At 33.7% G+C, this 26099-nt stretch overlaps 1 protein-coding gene and 1 long non-coding RNA gene across 12 annotated transcripts in view; one reads left to right on the forward strand and one right to left on the reverse strand.

Annotated features, from left to right (window-relative positions):
- LOC111008577 (uncharacterized) overlaps positions 1 to 16885 on the forward strand; it is a 31636-nt gene extending 14751 nt beyond the window's left edge. Inside the window, exons 18-26 of one of the 8 annotated variants that reach the window (XR_015789699.1) lie at positions 1965 to 2228; positions 4826 to 6250; positions 6321 to 6543; positions 6878 to 9520; positions 9777 to 9899; positions 10087 to 11489; positions 11633 to 11684; positions 11805 to 11871; positions 13850 to 16885. This is a non-coding gene — a long non-coding RNA (uncharacterized LOC111008577). Of the gene's footprint in view, positions 1 to 1964; positions 2229 to 4825; positions 6544 to 6877; positions 9521 to 9776; positions 9900 to 10086 lie in introns of all 8 variants that reach the window. The other 7 variants (XR_015789693.1, XR_015789695.1, XR_015789692.1 and 4 more) reach the window with 7 other exon arrangements.
- A 1392-nt stretch (positions 16886 to 18277) lies between these two features.
- On the reverse strand, positions 18278 to 26045 carry RHL1 (root hair initiation protein root hairless 1 (RHL1)). 4 transcript variants are annotated; one of them, XM_088121568.1, is made up of 12 exons: positions 25659 to 26040; positions 24875 to 24985; positions 24651 to 24737; positions 23570 to 23781; positions 21851 to 21967; positions 21538 to 21727; positions 20766 to 20805; positions 20633 to 20682; positions 20509 to 20554; positions 20033 to 20067; positions 19214 to 19252; positions 18278 to 18510 (listed from the first exon to the last, which is right to left on the reverse strand). In XM_088121568.1, exons 1-12 carry the CDS (start codon positions 25977 to 25979, stop codon positions 18481 to 18483), a joined length of 1278 nt encoding a protein of 425 aa, XP_087977694.1. In that variant the 5' UTR covers positions 25980 to 26040; the 3' UTR covers positions 18278 to 18480. The 4 variants fall into 4 exon arrangements, with proteins under 4 accessions (XP_087977694.1, XP_087977696.1, XP_087977695.1 ...); XM_088121570.1 differs by lacking the exons at positions 18278 to 18510; positions 19214 to 19252; positions 20033 to 20067; ... (1 more) ...; positions 20633 to 20682; positions 20766 to 20805 and adding an exon at positions 20812 to 21024 and having other exon boundaries at positions 25659 to 26044; XM_088121569.1 differs by lacking the exons at positions 18278 to 18510; positions 19214 to 19252; positions 20033 to 20067; ... (1 more) ...; positions 20633 to 20682; positions 20766 to 20805 and adding an exon at positions 20998 to 21135 and having other exon boundaries at positions 25659 to 26045.
- Between the last annotated feature and the right edge of the window lie 54 nt (positions 26046 to 26099).

Below are 26099 nucleotides of genomic sequence, written 5' to 3' on the forward strand. Positions count from 1 at the left end.
CAATCACTTATGAAGTTCATGTCATTGGGTTCGACCCGATTTTGCCATCGATTTATGATTTATTGGCTAATCTTCATGAGTTTGTTATCTAATTGTGTGAACTTTCTAGAGTTTTAAGGTTAGTGCGGGATAATCTTCAATTCTCTTTATCGAATCCATAGTTCTTGGAGCGATCCAAAATTTCCGTGTCTTAAAGATTTCTAGCGTAACCTTTAGGTTGATATGATATTGAATGTATTTTTTGTAGGGTGTGAAGATTAGCGGAAGATGATCTTCAATTCATAGAAAAAATCCACCTAATTTGAGATCCACCTATAGGTTACATTAGGAATCTTTAACCCATAGAAAATTAGTCTTTAACCAAATAGTATGAATTTCCTAGAGAGCGGATCTTTTATAGGGTTTAAAGATTTGTGGGTTATAGTTTTCAATTCCTAATAAATTCTGGTTGGACAGGGTTTTGCCATCGGTTTAAGATTCATTGCCTATTCTTCAGAGGTCTGTCATCTAATTGAGTCAACTTTTTAGAGTTTGAAGGTTAGTGGGATATAATCTTCCATTCTCTTTATGCAATCCATCATTTTTGGATAGAGTCAAATTTTCATATGTTCAAGATTTTTAACGTAACCGCTAGGTTGATCTCATATTGAATGGATTTTTTGTAGGGTATGAAGATTAGCGGAAGATGATCTTCAATTCATAGAAAAAATCCATCCAATTTGAGATCCAACTATAGTTGAATCTTTAACCCATTGAAAATTTATCTTTAATCGAATAGTATGAATTTCCTGGAGAGTGGATCCTTTATAGGGTTTAAAGATCCGCTGGTATAGTTTTCAATTCCTAATGAAGTCCATGTCATTGGGTTGGACCCTGTTTGGCCATATGTTTAAAATTTATTGCCTAATCATCAAGGGGTTTTAGTTTCCATGTTCGTCATCTCCCTTATATTCGTATGAGCAAATGCACTTTTTTCTTATCCTAAAATTCTGTTCTCTCTTATGTTTCAACTTTCAAATTGTCCATTTCAATATTCTTCAATTAGTTATGTTTCCATTTCAATATTCTTCAATGTCTCAATATTAATATGACCAGATGCACTTTTTTTCTTCGTTCCAAATTTTTTTACCAATTGAAGTTTGGTTACAGTCTTATTTGTATTGGATAAATACAAGGGATATTTATATATTTATTTTCTGCTTCGAAGCTACTGAGTCAGTCAAGGTAGCATGTTATTCATTTCGGTTAAATCTTTTCGTCTTGAGATAAAAAGATAATGTTATGATCTTACTCTTTTGCAGTTTGTTGGGATGTTGATGGTGCCCAAAACATTCCAGCCTCAAAACATCCCTCAAAATATTTTTTCTCTATAATATTTATTTCACTCTCTTCAATTTACCATCCAGCCTCTTTTCTTCCTTCAAAATTTTGTCCATTTCTTAATTCTTCTCTTGAAATTTTTTTTGTCTTATTCAAAATATTTTTGTATGATTTTGAAAAGTAATTTTCGAATATAAAACTTGTTTTCTAAATTTATTGTACTTTCAAGTATTTTTCTCCCTAACATTTGAACACTATTTTCAAAATGATTTTCTGAGTTGTAGATGTGAGGTGAGTTTAGGAAAATTAATTGACCGGAAATTTTCCTATTTCACCTTATTGCCTGCACTAACTTTTTTAAGAGTTGAAAATTTTTCTTTATTTGTCAATCTCCTAACATCTTTTCCTTTTGAATTTGTCTCCTCGAACTTTTTTCCAATTCCTTTCCACTTTTTTATGAATATACTTGCATTTTAAAAAATATTTTAAGAACTTCTATGATTTTTCTACAAAAGTTTTGTTTTTTAATCCTCTCTTCTTTTTATCTTTTTTTTTGTCTCAACATTTCTTCTATCTATTAACATTTTTACCTCTTTTTCCCTCTAATTTTTTGCACTCTTCTATTTTTTTCCCAAAACTTGTAGGTGTTCAAAAGCATATGGATGAACATATTTTCGAGGAAAAGATATTTTCTATCAGAGCATTATTGTTGGTGGCGAGGCGATCTAGGAGAATAGCCATGGATGAGGCTAATTAGGAATTAACTTCTCTTGTGCATGTCTAGGAATTAACTTCTCTTGTGCAGATATTTTCTATCACAGCATTATCGTTAGGTATTCATTCCATCTCCATGAGATCAAAAGCCGAATCCTCATGGTTCCATCGAGCTGTAATGGTCCAGTATTTGAGTAAGTTCAATTTATTCTATTGGTAGTAAATTTATTCAATTTTATTTAATTGTTGTGGCTTCTTTGGCTGTACCAGATAGGATACTGTTTTGAAGGAAGTTAGGGCTTATTGTCTTGGAGTTTGTTGTTTCATGTCGTAGGTTATGTTCTAGTCAAGTGGTTCGAGTTTAGTTGTTTGTGGCATCAATTGGAAAACAACGATAATTTAGATTGTGTCTAAATTTTTTGTGCTTTTTACTAACAGTAACATAACTGGTTTGATCAATGAAGTATAAGATCTCTGCGTGGGCACATAAGAACTCATGCTTTGTTCCTTTACAGCTGACAAACATTGTGCAACATTTTTTCTGCATCTTCTCTGTTTTTTTTTTCTTTTTCAAGTATTCATTAATGATTGGCTAAAGGTCCTTAACATTTGAATTTGTGTTATTTGAACTCTTCAGTTCTTTTCTTGCTTGCAAACTCGCACTTTGTGTTTTCACTTTCCATTTCTATTTGCTGATTTTATATTTTAACTTGTTGTTGATTGAACCCACATATCATCATTTTTTTAGTATACATATCATCATGTTATTCACTCACTTGAGATACTTGCAGCTAAGTGCAAATTTGTAGGTTTGTAATAATTAGTACCATTTATTGTGATTCTTTTTGTGGCTCTCTTGGTTTCTTTGGCTTATGTTTTTGTATTGCCATATTCATCCCTTTTTTTTGTTTTACGATTTATGATTTATTGGCTAATCTTCATGAATTTGTTACCTAATTGAGTGAACTTTCTAGAGTTTTAAGGTTAGTGCAAGAACTCTGTTTATTGAATCCATACTTCTTGGAGCTTGCTAGAATTTCCATGTCTTAAGGATTTCTATTGAACCTTTTGGTTGATCTCATATTGAATGTATTTTTTGTAGAGTATGAAGATTAGCGGAAGATGATCTTCAATTCATAGAAAAAATCCAGCCAATTTGAGATCCACCTATAGGTTACCCATAGAAAATTTGTCTTTTACCAAAGAGTATGAATTTCCTAGAGCGGATCTTTTTTAGGATTTAAAGATTTGTGGGTTATAGTCTTCAATCTCTTATGAAGTTCGTGTCATTGGGTTGGACACAGTTTTGCCATCGATTTATGGTTTATTGCCTAATCTTCAGGGGTTTGTCATCTAAATGAGTGAACTTTCTAGAGTTGGAAGCTTGGTTGGAGATAATCTTCAATTCTCTTTATGGAATCCATACTTTTTGGAGAGAGTCAAATTTTTCATGTCTTAAAGATTTCTAATGTAACCCCTTGGTTGATCTCATATTGAATGAGTTTTTTGTAGTGTATGGAGATTAGCGGAAGATGATCTTCTATTCATAGAAAAAATCTACCCAATTTGAGATCCACCTACAGGTTACATTAGGATTATTTAACCCATGGAAAATTTGTCTTTAACCGAATAGTATGAATTTCCTAGGAAGTGGATCTTTTATAGGGTTTAAAGATTTGTGGGTTATAGTCTTCAACCTCTTATGAAGTTTGTGTTATTGTGTTGGACACGGTTTTGCCATTGATTTATGGTTTATTGCCTAATCTTTAAGGGTTTTTTTTATCTAATTGAGTGATTTTTCTAGAGTTTTTGCTTCAATTCTTTTTACATAATCCATACGTTTTGGAGAGATTCAAAATTTCCTTGTCTTAAAGATTTTTAACGTAACCCTGAGGTTGATCTCTTATTGAATGGACTTTTTGTAGAGTATGAAGATTAGCGGGAGATGATCTTCAATTCATAGAAAAATCCGCCCAATTTGAGATCCACCTATAGTAAACATTAGGAATCTTTAACCCATGGAGAATTTATCTTTAACCGAACAGTAAGAATTTTCTAGGGAGAGGATCTTTTGTATGGTTTAAAGATTTGTGGGTTATAGTCTTCAACCCCTTATGAAGTTCGTGTTATGTGTTGGACACGGTTTTGCCATTGATTTATGGTTTATTGCCTAATCTTTAAGGGTTTTTTTTTATCTAATTGAGTGATTTTTCTAGAGTTTTTGAATGATGGTGAGGGGTAATCTTCAATTCTTTTTACGTAATCCAGATGTTTTGGAGAGAGTCAAAATTTCCATGACTTAAAAGATTTCTAACGTAACCCCTAGGTTGATCTCATATTGAATGAGTTTTTTGTAGGATATGAAGATTTGCGGAAGATGATCTTCAATTCATAGAAAAAATCTACCCAATTTGAGATCCACCTATAGGTTACATTGGGAATCTTTAACCCATGGAATATTTGTCTTTAACCAAATAGTATGAATTTCTTAGAGAGCGGACCTTTTATAGGGTTTAAAGATTTGTGGTTATAGTCTTCAACCCCTTATGAAGTTCGTGTTATGTGTTGGACACGGTTTTGCCATTGATTTATGGTTTATTGCCTAATCTTTAAGGGTTTTTTTTATCTAATTGATTGATTTTTCTAGAGTTTTTGAATGATGGTGAGGGGTAATCTTCAATTCTTTTTACTTAATCCACACGTTTTGGAGAGAGTTAAAATTTTCATGTCTTAAAGATTTGTAACGTAACCCTTAGCTAGGTTGATCTCTTATTGAATGGACTTTTTGTAGGGTATGAAGATTAGCGGAAGATGATCTTCAATTCATAGAAAAAATTCACCCAATTTGAGATCCACTTACAGGTTACATTAGGAATCTTTAACCCATGGAATAATTTTCTTTAACTAAATAGTATGAATTTCCTAAAGAGTGTGGATCTTTTATAGGATTTAAAGATTTGTGTGTTATAGTCTTCAATCTCTGGTGAAACTTGTGTCATTGGGTTGGACCCAATTTGCCATTGATTTATGAATTATTGCCTAATTTTCAGGGGTTTGTACACCTTTTTCTTAATTATAAAATTTTTCATCATTTTGTTCACTTGAGTCACTTCAACTGGGGCTTTTGTTAGAGAGAAAAATTGGATGTGAAATACTTGCACGAGGGTTAACCTTCCTCATTTGGGAAGGAGGCCTAAATTTTTTATTACCACCAAGGTAAAATTCCAAGTAGTTAAAAGGGAAGGATTCCACTTTACATCCGATCCTCTTGAGCCCAAGAAGACTGCTTTACTAGGTTGGTATTAACACCTATAACAGATGTTTTGAAACATTCAAAGACAGACTAGAACCCATGTAAAAACCTACTTACATTTTCCTGTCAACAAGAAATATATTTTTCTTTGGTATGTTTCAGTTTCCATGTTCATCATCTCCTTAGAATCGTGTTTTCTCTTGTGCTTCAAATAGTGTCTAAGATTTATTTCCATTAGGTATGTTTCCATTTCAATATTCTTCAATGTCTCAATATTCATAATAGCATATGCCCTTTTTTTCTTCCTTCCTAATTTATTTACCAGTTGAAGTTTTGTTGCAGTCTTATTTGTATTGGATAAATATGAGGGATATTTATGTATAATATTCTACTTCGAAGCTACTCAATCAGTCAAGGTAGCATGTTCTTCATTTCGGTTAAATCTTTTTCTCAGAGGTAAAAAGATAATGTTATGGGCTTTCTCTTTTGCATTTTGTTGGGATATTGATGTTGGCCGTTGGAATTTTTGTCCAACCCTCAAAACATATTTTCTCCGAAATTTTTATTTCGCTCTCTTAAATTTTTTATTCCAGCCTCTTTTCTTCCTTTGAAATTTTGTCCATTTCTTAAACTGTTGCTTTGAATAATTTTTCCTCTTACTGAACTTTTTGTTGTATGATTTTTTAAAAGATGTGAGGTGAGTTAAGGAAAATTAATTGATCGGAAATTTCCTATTTCACCTTATTGCCTACGCTAATTTTATTGGAAGTTAAATTTTTATTTTCCATGTCGACAAAATGAGATTTATACATTCTCGCAATCAAATTTACCACTAGTAAGTCCCTTTTGGGACATCCGATAAAGAATTTACCATTAGTAAGTAATCATACTGTCTTAGCTTTTAACATTGTGTTTCAGATGGATGATGGTTGAATAAACGGTGCTTTGTGTTCGGGGAACAAGGTTATTTTTTCGAATTTACCCTTAGTTTAGTTTTATATGATACATCTTAGCATTTGACATTGTGTTTCAGATGGATTATGGTTGATAAACAAACCTACTGGTTCTTCGTGTTCGGGGAACAAGATTATTTTGTTCGAGGTCTGTTGCAGTTTGAGGGCTTCTTATAATTGCAAATAATTGGGAGTCAATTAGGCAAATATGGATCAGTATGCAACTCTTCCCAGTTTGCTGTATTCTTTTATTGGTTTCATTGCCTGCAAACTTTATTTGAGGGTGGTGTGGCACTAACTCAGGTATTGAAGTTAATTTTTGCTCCATCCTCTCTCTGTTCTTGTTGCATTTATGTTTTTCTAACTCAGCTTGTGGGGGAATTCTGCACTGCTTTGACAACGATAGTGATATGAAAAACGCTAGGAATATTGGCAGTGAGTTGAAGGGTATATCCTTAGCTTTATTTTCTTCAAATATTGATTAAGGAATGTTATAAACTTAAAACGGTCATTTTTAAAGAGTCGTCGTGCTTAGTTTTTAAGTCCACTTCCAATGCTATTTTTCTAGTTGCGTCCACTTAATGACATTTCTAAATTATTGCCATAAAATTTATCAATAGTTTTGTTTTATTTGCAGATATGTGATGGTGGAAGAACAAAGATTCATTTGACTACAGATTTGCAGGGTCCAGTAACTCTTTTATGTGGTTTATCTAGAACAAATGTTGGGTGAGTGGTTGGTTAAATGCTAAAACCATTGTTTCATTAAAATTGCCCTGTAGAAGGCCAGTGCATTTTTCTCCGGAGATAGTTTATTTAATTTGATCTCTAATTTGTTGGCCTTTCCAGACACTGCCTCACTGGTTCAGTTTCATTGAGCAAGGCTGCTGAACCACAGGTTATATCCGTTATTAAATGTAAGATTAAAGAGGGTGTCTTTGTTAGTTTATCTCTTGACATCAAACCAATGCAAGTACGAATAGGTGATCTTTTTTCTATTTTGTAATGTGATTTATCATTGTTGCCTCGTCTTAAGGCCTATACCCTTTTTTATCCATCCAATTTGCCTCATCAATGACTGACAGAACTTTTCATAAAAGGAATACTGATGATGGGAAAGGATTTAGTTATGTTTCTTATTCTAGAGATAAAAGCATTTTTGAATTTTCTTTCTCTTGGTTCTTGTGGTGTGGTTATCTCTCCAGAAATTAAAGAGAAATTAAATGAATTTATATTATAATTTTATTTTGAGTTAAGCTTCTTCTCCGTGCACGTTCCAATGGCTATAAGTTACGGACTCGCTTGTGGTTGGTTGATTAAGAATGGATTCTCCTACCCATAACTTCAGTTCAGGTATGTTTCAAAACTTTTCAAATCTATTGATACAACAATTACTGTGACATGATTCAATAACAGTACTTCAATAACAGTATACTGATCATATTTTGTTCTTTGCCTTGTAGTAATATGGTGTCTTATCGGTTCCGTTACTAGTAATAAAAAGTTATTGGAGTAGGGTAATATTTTGCTTTTAATTTTAGCCAAATTCTGTGCCATATATGAGGTCAGTTTGCTAAGGGGAGGGGTGATATATGCCGTGGATCTTGATAAATTGCCTCTCAGGTTATAATTCTTTTTTAATTTTTATTTTTGTAAGATTATTATGTATTTCCTTGGTGGTATAGAATATATATATGACATGGGCTTATAATTCTTTTTGTTTTGTAAGATTATTATGTATTTCCTTGATGGTACATAACATATTAGGGGTGTAAGATTATTGGTTCGGTTCGGTTCTCTAATTGAAAACTAAACCGAACCAATTCGGTTCAAAATCTCACCGAACCACCTTCGGAATGGCTGATAATACCACTTAAGAGCGGATAGACTGTCCACCGAGTGTCGTTACCCACTTCTACTAAGGCTGAGCTTAATAAGTAGCTACAATCAGAATGAAAAAATTTGTACCTTTATTATATGCAGGAAGGGAGAGTGAGAGACTTATGTCATGCGATTATAATTTAAAATTCGAACTAGTCTGAATTTAAAATGTTAAAATTTTGTATAATTAAAAATTTAAAAATAAAGTAAAAACAGTTTTTTTATTTTGTTTTATTTTATATTTCCAGAGATTTGATTGTTATATTAATATTTTCATTTTGAGAATATATATATATATATATATATATATACACGCACACACAAACACAAAACCTGATAAAATAATGTATTGTATTTATAACAATTTATTTTTAGAACTACTAAAACAAAAATTAATTACAACTTCTTACTGGTTAGGTAACGTGTAATCGATATTTTGAAATGTATTATTTATTTTATTATTTTTTGAGTTTCGTTATGAAAGGATAGAGAGAGAGATGATTGTGGCTCCGTGGGCCGAATTAGGGGCCCATCATTTGTTATTTGATGGTTTTTATTTTGTTAAAAGCATTTTATTTTGAGTTAGCTTCTTCTCCACGCACGATCCAACGGCTATAAGTACGGAGTCGCTTCTGTTTGGTTAGAGAAACGTCGCCTCAAACGTTAGTAGCTCTTCCTCTCCAGCCTTCTTCTCCTCCTCCTCTGTGGCCTTCATCATTCGCTTTTCTTTTCCGATCTCATTTATGGGTTTCCAGTTAGGGTATTCTCTTCTTCGCTCTCTCGCTCATTATCAGTCGATTATCGATGTTGGAAGTACGTAAAATCATATTGCAATCTTCTTCTTCTTGGTCTGATCTCGCAGGTTCTAATCGCACTGGCTCCCGGTTTGGAGTTTTCTCAATTCCGATGGAACTCTTATTTGTTGCCTTTGTCCTCGATTGAACAATCCGCTACTTTTTTATGCCGAAACAAAAATTTCCTTGGATTTTGAACTCACCTTCCAGTTCTCTCGTCTCTGTCTTCGAAGCCCTAAATCCTCCTTTCGATTAGATCCTACCGGAACCCTAAATCATTCATTTGATCACATCCCGATGGAAGTTTAAATCGGTTAGATCCCACCGTGACCATAAATGGTTCTTTTGTTCATCTCCCCTATACCTCATGAAACGATAATGCCCTCCTCCCACGTCCGAAAATCTATGGAAACCACAATCTCATAATATTGGAACGGCCAATATCTCTGATCCAAAGTTGGCCGCTTTGAAACTCGATCACCCAGGATGAGATGTCGACAGAGTGGAGGCGTTCGCATCGACCGCAGTGAAGTTTGCCAATTGATTAAAAATTTTTAACGTCATCCCATCCCATGGCATCATCCTGAGATCTTTCGACACAGGAGGTTAGTTTCTGTCTTTGATTGCAAGTTGAGAGGATTCAGATTATTGTTTGAATTTTGGGTTGCATGTGCATGGCGATTTCTTTTCTATTTATAGTATTTTATTATTATTATTTTGGTAGATTTAGATGAAGTATACGTCCTAGAACGACAAAGAAGTTAACATTTCCGTTATTCAGAGAAGTAAGACTTGAGATTATGGATTTCTCAATCGGTAATGTTGCTCCACTCAGATTATTCTTTCTTTTTTTTCCGTCAGGCTATTGGAGTCTCTGTGGAATGGATCCGGGATCAATGCCACTGAAATAGTTTCTGCACATTCCTGTTGTGTGTGGATAATGATCCTTCCTGCCTCGGAAAAGATGATTCCGACTTGCTACTGGTGTGTGTGCTGTTGTCTTCAGTTTCAGCTTCCTTTTTCTTCTCTTTTAATTATTTTTGTTTTTCTTGTTTTCCCCAACTTTTTGGGATAGTAGTCAACTTTTGACGCTTATATGGTGGATTATAAATCAATTTTTTTCCTGTCTTGATGCAATGCGCTGTTTCTTTACTAAATTGGGTTGTTGAAGTCAAAATGCAGAACAAAGTGGGAATGATCACCGAGCTTTACATTCCAAGGAAGAAGGTGTATGCAACGAAATTTGCAAAAAATATTTGTCGTTATTTTCTTGGTAAATATTTTAAGCATGGTTTATGATTGAACTTTTGTCATCACTTTTAAATTGTAGTGTCAAGTTTTCTACCACACCTCAATGTTAGTATAATAAATAACATTAATCCCGAATCCATTTTAACTCTACTGAGTTGCATTGAAATATAACGAGACCTCTCATGTGTGGTTACTCTCCCTACTTCTCCGTCCATTAAATCCCTCGTGGAGTTAGGATTCCAATCCGAATTTTCCTTGTTCCAACAGTCATGGTTGCCTCTTTCTTCACAGAGATTGTGAAAATATTTGGAAAACAAGGCTTCGAGGGTTTATGGGCCTACCTATTTATCTTTCCACAAATGAATTCTGTGGCCATTTCTCACTTTGCCAGCGAGAAAATTGATAAACCAGTTGATGGTGTTTTTGGCTATGTCGAACCACGGCCTACTTGCTTTTCTTTCCGGTGGAAGAGGGATCCCACCCAAACGGGTCACTACTCACTACCATAGGATACGGACTATCACCCCCCTCCCCCCTTTCTTCTTGATAGAACATCCACTGCCACTTCAACGAAAACATTGAAGCAAGAAAATGCTAAATTCATGGGTCTTGTCTTTTTGCTTCTCAGATTTTTGAAAGAAAAGTTTATTTAGGATGTTTTAGTTCCTGAAGGCCTCTCTACTATGGGGAAAGGGAAGGGCAAACAGGTGTATACTCCAGAACAAGAACAAGCAAGGATGAACTCTCTTCAAAGTTTCAATTTACTTTTGTTCCTTTAAATGGCATCATGACTCTCTACACTTATTCTTTTTTAAGTCCGCTTTCATTCTCCTTTTAAATTCACATTTAACTTGTGTTTAGTTAAAAACAAATAACAAGAATTCGACATTAAAGTGACAAGATTATAGGGAAGTGAACAGTTTTTTTTTGTAGGTGGAATTCAACTAGGGAGCCTTAAAATAGGTGATTCAAATTTAAATGCCACCAAAAACTTATTTTTGAGATTTGTTTTCGATTATCATATAAGAGAGGTTGCTTCAAGCATAGCAGGGAAACCCAATTACACTGCTAAGGGATTTTTATTCTCCCCGTCTCTAAAACCCACCGGCCATCAAAGTGCATTTTTCGTATCCTCTCATCATATTAGTTTTTTGTTCTATATCATTATTTATAGACGGAATTTTGAAGAATCATGGGAGGGGTTTGCTGACTTATGAACTCAAAATAAGATTTATCAAGGGAGAAATATAAACTAAAGAAGCAAAGCAATAGCAAGCTCAAAGCACTTGACATATGTTAAATTAAAGGAAAAGCATGCTGATGGTAAGGACCTTCTGGTAGGTCAATGATGTTATTATTTCCAATTCCTCTTTTGCAATGCCATATTTGTTTTCTAATTCGCTCCACAATCATTATGTTTGGTTCTTGTAACAGAATGCTAGTAAGACAGATTCATTTGACTACAGATTTGCAGCGTCCAGTAACTCTTTTCTGTGGTTTATCTAGAACAAATGTTGGGTGAGCGGTTGGTTAAATGCTAAAACTATTGTTTCATTAAAATTTCCCTGTAGAAGCCCAATGCATTTTTCTCCAGAGATAATTTATTTAATTTGATCTCTAATTTGTTGGCCTTTCCAGACACTGCTTACGGGTTCAGTTTCATTGAACAAGGTCGCTGAACCACAGGTTATATCCCTTATTAAATGTAAGATTAAAGAGGGTGACTTTGTTAGTTTATCTCTTGAAATGCTGAATTTTGACTATTGTAGTTATGATAAACGTATAGTTGCCTAGCTTCATCCTGCTATAACTCGTTTTATAGGTTCAACATTTAGAAATCTTGATTGAAGGAAGATGGTTTTTTGTTGGCTTTTGCCATCTAACCAATGCAAGTGCGAATAGGTGGTCTTTTTTCTATTTTGTAATGTGATTTATCATTGTTGCCTCGTCTAAAGGCCTATACCCTTTTTTATCCATCCAATTTGCCTCATCAATGACTGACAGAATTTTTCATAAAAGGAATACTGATGATGGGAAAGGATCCTTTCAGTGTGGTATGTTACCCTTGCACACAGCCTTCATGATGAAATTCATAAATATTCATACAGTATATAAAATAGTGATGATCAATATCTTTCGTTTTTGTTGCCCACAAACCTCACCTGATATATGCTTTCTTCACATATTAGACAATATGTTAGGGGATGAGGTTAGAAATTTTCCGAGCTTGCTGTTGTGATTCTATTTGACCTGAAATTGGGCCCGGTAAGGATTTAGTTAGGTTTCTTATTCTAGAGATGAAAGCATTGTTTGCATTCAATTATCCTATGAGATTAGCTTGAATAATAAAGTCAAGTTAGATTTGAATTTCCGTATGCTATGTTTTTAGTTTCATTGTTGGATTATGAATGTGGACTGTTCAAGTTTCTTTCTCTTGGTTCTTGTGGTGTGGATATCTCTCCATAAATTATCTCATTCTAAACCTTTGTTTTTATTTGGTGGGTGCACTTGGCCTTTATGTTGTCTCTCTCCCCTACCTCATTTCCTCTCTCCTCTCTCTCTCTCCTTCTCTCTCCCTCTTTCTCCTTCCCTTCTTTCCTTTCTTCTCTCTCCCCTCCCCTTGCCCACCCTCCCTATATCTCACTTCTCCGCTTCTCTCAGCCCTCTGTCGGTCCCCCCCCCCCCCCTCCCTATCTGTCTGTCTCCCTCATCTCTCTCCTCCGTTTCCTCTGTCGCTTTTCCCTTTCCCTTGAAACACAATGGCTCTGGAGAAGTACATGATTTTTCCCTACTAAATCTCTTTCTCTCTATGTGGCTGGTTTGTTTTGACTACTATAGCTAGTTTCTATGTCAATGTGTCTTGTCCCAAGGCTCTTCCAACCAAACTATTGAATCCTCTTTTGTTCAAGATGGTCATTCTCATAGTCCATCTGAAACGGGAGCATTGGATTTGCTTATGCATTCTCTATCTCAATACATTATCATTGATTGTTTTTGTGGTGGTGATTTTGTTTATTGTATTGGTCATTGTTGTTGCTTTTTACCTTTGGTGCTTTGTATTGACTAGTAAAATATGTTGTTATTTTGTTAAATGAGGATCCCTCCCATATTTATCTCTCCCTCCTCCATGTCTGTTTCACTTTCCCTTTCGCTTTCCCTTTCCTCTCTCTCTCTCCTCCCTATTATTTTAGTAGTGTTTCAATGTTATTTTAATTCTGTTTATTGAAATTACATATATTTGTTTTGTTTTGGATTATTGTGTAGCCTGTTTGGATTATTATTTACTGTTTGTTTATTGATACAAAGCTTGTTTCTTTAGTTATGGATGAGAGGTGCATTAATAGTTTTCCTACTTGTCTAATACCTATTAATAGCTCTATCATGGGTTCCAACCTTGCTTAGGGATCATTTTTAAATTATGTCCATTCGTTTGTCAATTTCTCGTTTTGTATAGCATGATTGAATGGTTTGATATGAACAAAATAACTTACTTGTATACGTACGTCTCATCATCTCATCATCTGTCTCATCATCTGAACTCGTAGATTATTTGGTAATTTTTCTTGATATAATTGACTTCTTGTTTTTCACCATGCTCATGTGTTTAGATGATTATCGAGTAATTTGTTTGATTTTGTTTACTTCAAGTTTGATTGTTTACAATTTTCTCTTTTCCAATAAAGGTGTTGTCTCTAGCCATCGACACTCAAATTAGCTTTTGCTTATATGCGCTATCATCTAAATTGAGGAATCATTTGGTAATGTTTTCTTTAAATACTTGACTTTATTTATTTCACTGTGCATTATGGTATTTTCAACACGTTAATTTGTTTAGGTTGTGAGGTTGTATATGTTTCCTAAAATAACTTTTGTTCATTCACGCATTTTTGTTCTAATTTGATCGTTCTTTATATGTTATGTTGTACTGATATATCTAGTAGCAAAATATTTAGTACATTGATATCTCAATTATCTCTAAATTTTGGTGCTTCAATGTAGTGATTTTCTCGATTTGTCTTGAAATACTTCTTTCTATTTATGGATTTGCTCGAGATATTGGTCGCTTCAATTATGTGCTATCATAAAATATTGGTTACTTATAGGCTGCCTTAGAATTACCTATAAATGTCCCAGAAAATTGGTTGCCTTAAATGTCTCAAAATATTATTTGCCTCTAAATGTCTTTGAAAATTTGTTGCCTTGAATGTCTCGAAAATTTTGTTGTTTTGAATGTCTCGAAGAAGTGGTTGCCTTAAATGTCCTGTAATATGGGTTTCTTTTAAATGTAATGAAATATAGATTGGTTCAATGCCCCAAAATATTGGTTGACTTGAAATGTCCTAAAATATTGGATGCCTCGATATGTTTCGAAAGATGGTGGCCTTGATATGCTTGAAAATTTTAGATTGAATGCCTCGAAATTGGTTGAAATATGGGTTGTATAGATATGTCCCAAAATATTTGTTGTCTTGACATGTCATGAAATATTAGTTTGAAATATAGATTATCTCAAAATGTCTTCGAAATATAGGTGTCTCAAATTTAGATTACCATGAAATGTCGTGGAATATAGGTTGTCTTAAAATGCCCTTAGATATATGTTTTTTCAAATGTAGATTGTCTTGAAATGTCTCTAAATATAGGTTGTTAAAATGCCAATGTCTTGGAATATTAGTTGCCTCTTACGAAATATCTTTAAAAATTAATTCCCTTGAAATGTGCAAAAATATAGGTTCCTTGAAATATTGTGAAATATAGGTTGCATCTTTTTCAACATACTCATCATACTCTCTGAAATGTTCCAAAATATAATTTCCTTCTCTATATCTTGTTCCAAAATATAATTTCCTTCTCTATATCTCGAAGTCTCAATGTATGACTGCATCTGCATGCAAACCATTTATAAAATGCCCTCAATTTTTTAATATATACTCATTTTACTCTTCAAACTCCTACGAGATACGACTATTCGAAGGTATCTGTTGAGATAAATTAATCTAAAATGTTGTGATTGTTTGACAAAGTGATACATCTATCCGCGTATAGGTGTGATTTGCAAACCCGTATAGGTGTGATTGCAAACCATTTTTAAAATCATGTATTTTTTTCTTTTGTTCAAAACTCATGTCATATACCCAATTTATTCTTCAAACTTCAAACAAGGTGTTTATTGAGAGAAATTAATCTAAATAAATTGTGATTGTTTGACAAACAATGCATCCATTTATGTATAGGTATGATTGTAAATTATTATAAAAGCATCCATTTTGCCCTTACAAACTATTTATAAAAGAAAAGAAAACTAAGTTTGGATACATCAAAATCTGTATTCTTTTCTTTCTCCCAAAATATCTAAAGGTTTTTCTTTTAAACATTCCCAAAAATAATGAAGATTAAAGTTTTCTTTCTTTGTAGGGAAAATTAAACCAGTCAAAATGAAGATTTGCGAATGTAAAAATTAATTTTAGACGATGAAGGGGTAAAGAAAAAATATATTTAATGTTTCTATTAATTATCCCCTTTGTTTTCTTTGTAGGGAAACATTGAACCAGTCAAAATGAAAATTTGCGAATGCAGATATTAATTTTAGACGATGAAGAGGTAAAAATAAAAAATAATTATCACGATTGTTTTTTTCGTGATCTTTAACTATTTTAGATTTCTTATTTTAGATTTATACTTTTTTATTAATTAATTTGAATTTCTAAATTGACGTGATTAATTATCCCCTCTGATATCATATTTAATGAAATGTTGTAAGTTTAGTAAATGACAAAACTAACTTATTAGGATAGGGTGAGAAGCATGTCTCCATCTCATATTATTTTCCAGAGAAAGCAATTAATTTAGATCAAAATGAAGCAATAGATTTTTCTAAAATACACACTTTGTATTGAAGAATTAAGTAAGACAAATCTCTGATTTAAACAAATCTGAACTTTTATGTTTATCTATTTTCATCTCTTTTAAAATCACATATTATTATTAAAATATTTACATTTTATTATATGATTATTTAAGATTGTGATGGGAGAAAAGAAAAGATTATCCTTTTTCCACTTTGTATTTAATTTGAAATTAAAGAAAATATTTACATCCCAAAACTCTTGAACAGTTATATTGATTTGTCGTACCATTCATTAAAAAAATTTTAATAAAATAAAAAAATAATAATTTTCCCTACTTCCCTCAATCTTGTCAACTGGGTGCGGATCTTCTTTGTTTTTTCTTCATGATTATGATCACTTCCAATTGGACAATGATGGGGTGGCCGACTAGAGTACGACACTTGCATAGAGAAAAAAAAAGAAATTTTGATGTCGAGCTAGTTTCAATCTATCTCACGAAAAATCAAAATGACATACCTGTAGAATATCTTTATTTATAGGTGAAGACCAATCGATCGTATTCTTTGTATGATTCATGATATAACTATTGGAATGACGATTAATGAGTTGTTGAACATGACTTCATGTATTTCGGTTTGACTTTTAGAAAAGTTAGAGCCTATATACTGTAGTGGTTCAGTTTTTTCGAAGGTCAAACTTTATAACCTAGATACTTCGGCTCGTCCAATAAAGATGTCCAAACCAATCTTGTACTTATTTAGTGTGTTAACACATAGAAGATCGTTTAATTGCCTCGCAACATTTTACATCGAATTTGACCTCAAAGGAGGTCACGTTCTCTGATCCTCTAATCTACTTTTATTGAAGCTCTTCGCCAATGCAATTGTTCCCATTGATAATATCCAGCTTTAGAGCAACCTTCAAATATTTTGCATAATGGTATTTATATTATAACTCAAAATAACACCACTAAGATAATTACATTTAACATAATGTTAATATAATATGCTCATTAAATTAATATGGTTGAGTTCCATGAACTCACCACGTAAGCATTTAATTAAGAGATGTTTACAACAGGAGTATGATAGAAGCATAATTTAAAGTTCTCCGAAAATAAAATGTGGGGTTTAAATACTCTTTTGGTCAATGTACCTCGACTTTGGTTCATTTACCTTCAAAACATCCATTTTAGTCCATAAATTGTCAACTTTCGTTTATTTCAATTTTTTACTTTCAAAACATTTTTTTTGATCCATGTACTTTTAAACAAGGGATCACTTTGATCACTTTTTTTTTTATTTTATCTCATTTATTTCGATCAAAATGTTACCTTGACACTTCACTCACTAAAATTTTGCTAAAATTTTTGGAAATGTAGCCATAAATTTGTATTAAAGATTTTTTTTCATTTTGTGTCTAAAATTTGTGCTAAAATTTTGTAAAAATGAACAACATTCAATTTTTACATTCAATTTTTAAAACTATGTGGATCAGAATAAATATCTTAAAATTATACGACTAAAATGAATAAAAGTTGAAAGTAGATAAATTAAAATTAACATTTAAAAAATACAAGGATTATGGTCAGGATGAACTAAAATAGAAAGTATAAAAATCAAAATAGTACTTGAACCAAAATAATGTTTGTAAAAAGGCTTGAATGGAATAGAGTAGAATAATAAAGTAGAAAGAGAAGGAGAAGAAAATGACACCGTCGAGAATTCCGAAATGAATTATGATAAAAATCATGGGCAAGAGAATAGAAGAATTCCAAGTAAATTTGTACCGTTATAAATGTACCACATATTAGGGTGATGATCTAGGCAGTTCACCCTGTCAATCCTCATGGGTCCAAATAACTCAATTTTCTCCCTCGTTTTGGTGACTCGATCTTTTTTTAATATAAAATCTTTACATCTAATATTATACTGCAATTTTTTTTTAAACTACTCCAACTTAATTACATATATTTTTTCTAGTATAACAAATGTGGAGATGGAGATTTGAACCTCCAACTTTAATAGAGGCTAAATGAAAAATATATATATTAATCAGTTAAAAGCTCAAATTATGCAGCAACTTATACTTAATCACGTTATTACTTGATATATTATAAACCTTAAATTGCTCTTAAATACAGTACAAAGAACGAATTGTAAGGAGCAGTTCAGGAATTTTTCAGAGCAGATGCAGACTAGATTGCCTTGAAACAGTACTAAATAATTGGATCGCATTCCACAAAGGCACAGACGCTCCATAAAAAGTGTAACGGTTCATCTCTCTGGTATATCAAAAACGTGATTTTACAATGTCTAACATTAAGGTATAAGAACTTTACTTCAATGTAATTTTATGGTTAAATTTCTTTAATTTCAGTTCGCCAGCAGCTTTTCAAAGAAAACTCCTGCAATGCATATCCCATCTGCTGCTGTGGCTCACCATTGTTAGAAAATGTAACAATCTCAACTTGTCCAATCTTCATCAGTGTCCTCCTAAACGACAGATAAAAATAAGTATATTTAAGTTACAACATTCATTGAAATCAATAAATGATGTATCATTTTGATTTCATCTTTTAACGAACATTTGAATCTTAATTGCTAAACTAACTAAAAATTTTAATTTCATCACATGTATATGAAAAGTGTCATGAGAATGTCCGACACTTTTTAGTGAACAGGACCTAGAACGCTAGAACTACATTGAGGCAGTTGGAGAACTTGTTTTGTTCTTATTTTTACATGAAATATTATTCAGTATAGAAATATGACAACTTTCCAACAAACGTGGTGTAAACTATCAAGGACGACATTGAGAAGTTCATATAGGGTAGCGACTAAACCAAAGAACCAATTTTCTTTAGAACTCAAGGAAACAGTGGTACAACCTATGAAGCAGATCCTATTCAACCAATTTTCAAAGAATGAAGGTGAGAAATCGGCTATACTTGCTAGCAAAAGAGGTGCCTCGGCCAAATATTTTCATGAGACTTCAAAATGCTAACAAAAACAAAAACTCCTAGTAGAAGGGAAGCGAAAGAACTGGATAAAAGGTTGCTGGAAAAATTGCTGAAGAATAATAATTACCAAAAGAAAACTCACAATAATCAAGGGACGAATTTCTAACTTCTAATCCAATAATTTAAAAAACCATGGGAGAAGGATATAGGTTATATAACAGGTAGTGAACACTCACCTCTTGAGAGCTCGACAACTCTTCAATGTCATCTTCGACCTACAAGATATGGACAGACTGTACTTAGTATACAATGACATCCAATCCATCAACCATTTCATCTCCCATTCAATCATGAATAGCAAATGGAAACCGACTACATGGTGTTGCAACCTCGGAGCATTAAAATTTAATAAACCTGACTTGTAAGATGATGTGGCTAGGTTTCTAGAACCTTAGACACGAGAAGGAGTGGCTGATTGAATTTGTATGAAGTATGCCCAGTGCCTTTCTATAATTAACATCATAAAATTAACTATGGTTTTTTTTTTTAATAATTGGAAGTCGGAGTTTTACTCCCCTACACCAAAGGACATCCGTACTCGCCCCAAGGCCAGGACCTGGAATACATCAAGGATTTTTGGTATTAAGCTCACCGGAAAGTTCGAACTTGAGACCTCAAGCCCTTGCCAACCGGGCTGCCCCTTGGGGGCAAAATTAATTATGGCTTTTTGTTTGTGTCACTGAGCAAAAGCTAACGGCAATTCCATTTTCAAACATTTTAGAAACCTCAAGGGTTAAATAATAAATTTTTGAAACTTAGGAACCGAAAAGAACTATTGAAACTTTCCGCCGGCAGCTAAGTTGATTACTATTATGATGCTTCTAGCTGTTGCAGCTATATGGTAATGGCCTCTTGTCCAGTAAGATAATTCAACCATTAAATAACTAAGAGAAAAGCGTATCCACTTCAAGCTGGATTACTGCACTAAGAAATTCTGAAGCTAATAAAGCAGCAACTCTTTTAAAAGGAAAATTTGTAAAAAATGGCACTGATACCTCATATTCTGCATCTTTCCTCGGGACTTTTCCTCCTGCAAATTCAAAGAGCTAAAGTACATCAACTGACCGGGTAAAAAATACCATAAAATCATAATCAGCTTAAGGTGATTATAATGTTTCACGAGGTAATTTCAGTACCCAAATTTTCACGCACCGACTTCAAATGTAGACGGCAAAGGAACATTAGTCCAAAACAAATGCACGCCTATCTTACTTAAGGACATATTTTACACTAATTTGTTTCACATTGTAAATAAGTAACAAGTTAATTTTCAGAAAAGAGGAACTGCGAAAATGAAAATCACTATTCTACTAGATCTACAAGAGTTGTATAATGGAAATCCTAATTCAGAATTTCCATGAGAATCCAATATACAGAAGAGGTGACAAATTACTAGCCAGCCAATTATGATAATATCAAAGCCTGTTTGAGAAATAACTAAAAGTAAATGGATAGAGCATGAAAGATTGACCGTCATCTTGTCCCCGGACTGCTCTCCTTTTCTTTGATCCTTCATCCTGAATAATATAATACATGACAATCCAAATCAGAGTCATTTCTGGGAGAAAAAATGTTCCTTAAAAGTGAAGACTTGCCTGTTCAATCTTTCGCTTTGAACCAGAAAGCTGCATCTTTTCGGCAGAAACTGTAGAATACCAAATTTTTGGATTTGATGTAATTGCAGTATTCTCATAGTCATGTAATAAAATCAATGAAGAAAATTAGAACCTTTGGGTGCTGAAGACCTCTTTGAACTTCTTGGTGTCCTCTGAAAATAGCAGGCATTAATTTCAAATAAATATGAGCCTTAAAGATCTAAAGTTGATTATTTATTATTGGATTTTCAAAATTTTAAAGGCAAAGCTGCAATGCACAAAGCTTCACTATGTTATAACTCCCGTGGGAGGGGGGTGGGGAAGCTCCTCCGGCTGATATCTTAGCTCTGCTCTCTATGGAGGAGGCCTTCTTCTACTTCTTCTGCTTCCATCTTTAATTATGAATAAGATAGACGATTGTTTGTTAAATGAAGCAGTATGGAGGAAATTCTTAGTAATCTGCCAGACATGGGGAGAGGGAGGATTCTTTGGCCTGCAGGAGTCTTAAAATTTTTTGGTATATGGTTAGAGTGTAATAGGAGGATTTTGAGGATAAGACTACAGAGAGTTTAGAGGCAAATAAATTAACACATTTAATACTTCGCTTTAAGATTGTCATCACTTTGGTGTTGACTTTTGTGGAAAAAAAAAAGTTCTTAACAGTTAAGGTGCAGGTAAAGGCCTTACAAGTGTTTACAGTTTGAGGGGGAGTATTTTTATTTTGGTTGTTCCTCAACAGCTAGGTTATAACAGCTTTTGCTTGTATTTTCATCTCTCTAATTAACTTTTTCTTTTGCATAAAAAATAAAATAAGTAGTAGTAGTAGTAGTAATAAAGCCTTAAATGTAGGGGTACATGGCCAGCAACCTATTTCCACACATTAAGTAAAGGTCTTCATATATTACCTTCTCCTCCACTTTCTTGAACAAACTAGGTAGAGTAGACTGGACGAATAAACCACGATTATTACTCTCAACATTTCCCTTAGCCCGAGAAACTTTTTTAGGCTTAGAGATCAATACTTGATTTCCTTCAAGAAATGGAGGTCTTCCCATTGTATCTTCATCTTTAGCATCGACAGAGAGATCTTCTGTCTGTATTAATCAAATAAGGGAGCGAACAAACAGTAGCAAGCTCGGATTTTAAGATTGAATATAGAAAGCTGTAGAGATAAGAGAATGAATTAAAACAAGCTACTCAAGAATCATAAACAGGATATTTTCACTGGCATGATCTCCGATAGAAGGTTCATGTATGACAATATTCTTTTCTTCTCCTTCAGACAAATCATCATAACTTCCAGTCGACTCATCCTCAGAAGAAGCCTCTGCAAACCTTAATGAGAGTAGGAAATAAGTTAAACAATTAAATCCTTCGGCTGGACAGAACACAAAAAAATGGTAATGTGAATTAACTGGAATACACTTCAACACAAATAGGACCTATATGAGAATCAAGAAGTTGCAGTTAACTCACATTTGATCTGAACTTGTTGAAACAATATTTGTCTACCAAAGCGAATCCATGGAAATGTCATGTCATTTCTTTAGTTATCTTTACCAACGTGAGTAAAGATGGATTCACTAATTCCGTTGGTTGTTTAGCCTTATAAGACTTCTAAATACAAATCAACGTACTGTCCAACAACTTGTAACTCCTTGGACTGGAGTTTCCCCTCTTATTCATGATACCAATGAAATTGTTTCTCATCAGAAAAAAAAAAATGTACTGCCCAGCAACTAGCATGGCCTGGTTGATGAAGTGAAAGAATCTTGAATGGCCTCAAGGTAGTTGAACTTGAAAAACATCTAGGATCAACACAGTGCTGGTTTCATTCATTCAAATTTTACAACTTACAGTATGTGTGTATCGTTGTTACTTGACATGGGAAATGCCATCAATCTGAGGGTATTTGTACTGATAGCCTTCCCAATTTCTAGTTTGTTTCTGTAAATTTCCCATACAGGAAACTGATCTTGGGAAATTGATCCTACTATGTTAGGATTTAGGAAAAATAGAAGGCTGTAGATCTTTTTTTTCTGGATAAGATGAAGGCTGTAGATTGGACCAATGATAACACAATAGTGCAAACTTGTGGCACATTCTCCAAGAGTGTGAAGAATTTTAACGTGAAAAATTTTAAAGGAAATTAATCTCATTCATAAACAAAATAAATAACCTAAGATAAAACCCTCCCAAAAGCCAGAATTAAAAAGGTTCCCCATTTAGCTAAGACCATAAAAATAAGTTAATTAAAAAATATTTAGCCAGAGAAGCTGTTAGGAATACTAGTAGTGATGCATGCAAGCTAAGCTAGACATTCACGGTATATATATACACACACATGTTTGTACATACATACATACATAAAGGAACAGTGGTTATAAATAATGGTTCAGAGAGGTGGGGTATAGACATATTTTGCAAATAGTATAGGGAGAGAAGTAAGCCTGTCAAATGCCTAGTAAGCCTTTGTATTTTCCTTCCATAAGATGATACATTTCAACCGCGAGTTTCTTAGTTTCCAGTCTCAATCTCAAGTTCAGGACGTATCAGAAGCCTAATAGTGGGCAATAGACTAATAAGATCCCTCACTCCCTTTCAAGATCTCTCATTTATTGGAAGACTCTTCAATTTCTTTGCAACCACACCTCTCAAAAAAACAGCATACACAACAAACCCATAGAATGTTCTCTCTTTGAAATAGAGACCACCTAAGAAAACCCAAGACAAGCTAAATACATGTGGAACATTTTAGATACAGATTTTGAAGTCTAAACTTTTAAAGTCGCAAATCTTAAGAAGTGCCAGACATATATCTATAATTATGGTCAAGTCATGCAGCATAATATTATTTGACAAGAAACGCTGTTTCTTCCTAACTTATTGATAGTGAGATAATATTTATGTAGTAAAACCATGTGCAAAGGGTAATACTTGAACACTTTTCCAGCAGATCTTTCAGAATGTCTAACTGGTGTAGTGTTTATTGAATTTATCATGTTGTCTTCAAGGTCCGCTAAGCCATCTCCACGTTCTCCTTTATGAGAATGTTCTTCGGCATGATTGATTCCCTTCTTTTGAACACTATGCTTACTCGTACTTGTAACGCCAGCACCACCGTTGAAGTCGTATTCTCCACATTTTCCCTAACATATAACAGCTAGGAGTTAGCAAATATCCTCTCTATCTCTCTCTCTCTCTCTCTCTCTCTCTCTCTCTCTCTCTCTCTCTCTCTCTCTCTCAAGTTCAACTTCAGTTTAAAAAATGGAAGTACAATAGTAAAGCTGGCAAAACAGCACCAGCTCGAAAGAAAAGAAACCAAATAAAATAAGAGTGTACCCACCAAAAGAACCATACAAGAAGCTTTATATATAAGCCCCCAGTTGTAAGTAATTGAAACACAAATTGAAGCATTAAAAGGAGAATGTGTATTTCTGTATCTCATCAATCCGGAGGTACAGCTTTGGAATTTGTACTAGCTAATTACGAATGGTAAAGAGTGTCTGAGAGGAAAAGAATAAAATAAAAAAGGAAAAATCAGCTCTACAAAATAAAAGAATAAGTATACAAATATGAATCCAACGATAACGTAGGGCAAGGATATTTGGCCAAAGTAAGGCCCAATGGATAATTTCACCGCTCCCCTTCAAACTAGGTTATATATGTAGATTGACCCAAGCTTGGGTTTTAATTCTTCAAAATTGATTTTGGATTGAGCTGTTGTAACAATTTCTGTACTTTGTAACCTAAAGGAGTGAAAACTATAGATGAGGGAGATGATTTTATAGTCTATATTTCTTTGATGAAATGTTTATCTGTTACAGCATGTTTACTGCCATCACTAATACTCCCGATCTACTCCATTAAAAAATAATAATTATTATTATTAATATTTTGCTACATAAATGATCTGAAAACTGAGATCCTCACAGAATCATACATGGAAAATGTAGGGGTACTCAAGAAACGAAATTAGTATGCATTTTAAGAGCCTAAAAGTTATCAAGAAACATACTGTAGTCAATTCTTTAGGAATATCAAGACGAGCTTCCTCTGGATTTTCATCTTTTGTTCCAATCCACCATGCATCAGAAAAGACAACCTGCAGTAAGAGAAAATTCTGGTTGATTCACAACGTACATGCATAGAAAGCTTATTTCATTGAAATACTAAATGAAAATGAATTGAAAAAAAGTTCCTGGAAAAGGAAGGAAAAGAATGAAAAGCAAAAAGACTAACCATACTATCAAAATAATCTTCACATGTCACATTCTTTCCACCTCTAGAAAACTGCAAAGTCAAATATCTGTTCTTCGGATACATGATAGTTCCAAACAACTTCATACGCCCCTGAAAAGTAAAAGAAATATAAGTAAGAATGACTCCACCACTAGATGCATGATGACCACATAAAATCTACATCAGCATTTACGAAATAAAACAATGGATATTTTTGGAAACATAAGGAAGGCAATGTACACCTCAAAATAACGGTACCATATCCTTGTGCATCCATTTTCCAAATAAACGTAACTAATAAGCCAATAACAACAACAATCATCACATATGTAGTTCGCTTTAAAGCTACCATAGTCAAATGAGCTTAATGATGGACTAAAATACTAACTGAGCACCTAATTTTCTCTTATTAGACTAAAACCAGGATACAATCAGGAAAAAAAAATCACTGGAACCGCAAGTAACGTAAACTTATTAGACTAATCTTTTCTAGTTCACGACGCCTATCCTTCCAAGTTTACCAAATCTATTTCCCACGAAAATACAACTTCTCTTCTCAGACCGTTTTGCAGAATCCAGAAGGCGAAAGTAGGTATAGAAGTAACATGGGAGAAACCTGGAGACGTTAGATCGGGTCTTTCTACCAAATTCATAAGGAATTAATGAAAATGACAATCAAGTTAGTAATGCACTATCTAAACCATCATTACACTGAACAAGCACCTCCATTCATAGTAAAAACCACACCCAATCGGAAGACATAAGTGAATAAGGCAGTATAAACCTGAGGAAAATCGAGATAGAGAATAGGATTCTTGGTTCCCAAATCCTTGAGCTCGCCAATCTTGCCTCCACTGACGGGAGTGAGCAAGCCGGAAAACGAGAAAAGGAACCTGTTCTTTCGCTGAGATTTCTTAACAATATCTTTGCCATGGTGTTTGAGAACCGTCGCCGAAGGGCTCAGATACGCCTGAGGCTTTGCCTGGGTTTGGGAGAGTACGTTGTTGGAGAAGGCGAGCTTCTTGAGCCGCTTACGAGTTGCAGCCTCCGGGTCGAGCTCTCCGTTTGTTGCTTCCCTCTTCGAAGACGATGACCCTCGCGCCATTTCTGATGCTGAAAGTCTGCTACGGACTACTACTTCGGTTTAGTTTTCTCTGTAACTAATAATAATAATTTAAGATAGCAAAACTATGGATTTTTTTTTAATTATTCGTACCTATCTTAA

The sequence above is a fragment of the Momordica charantia genome (genome assembly GCF_013281855.1).
Source record: "Momordica charantia cultivar OHB3-1 chromosome 3 unlocalized genomic scaffold, Mcharantia_2.0 BLBB01000003.1, whole genome shotgun sequence".
Lineage (NCBI taxonomy): Eukaryota > Viridiplantae > Streptophyta > Magnoliopsida > Cucurbitales > Cucurbitaceae > Momordica > Momordica charantia.

Bases quoted from the DNA above. Each gene is read 5' to 3' on its own strand.
- RHL1 (XM_088121568.1), bottom strand. From the start codon at position 25,979: ATGGCGCGAGGGTCATCGTCTTCGAAGAGGGAAGCAACAAACGGAGAG. The intron at 21,968-23,569 runs GTATTACCCTTT...ACTCTCATTAAG, and splicing joins TCTGCTGGAAAAGTGTTCAA to GTTTGCAGAGGCTTCTTCTG. The intron at 20,806-21,537 runs GTAATATATGAA...TGCTATTTTCAG, and splicing joins TCAAGAAAGTGGAGGAGAAG to AGGACACCAAGAAGTTCAAA.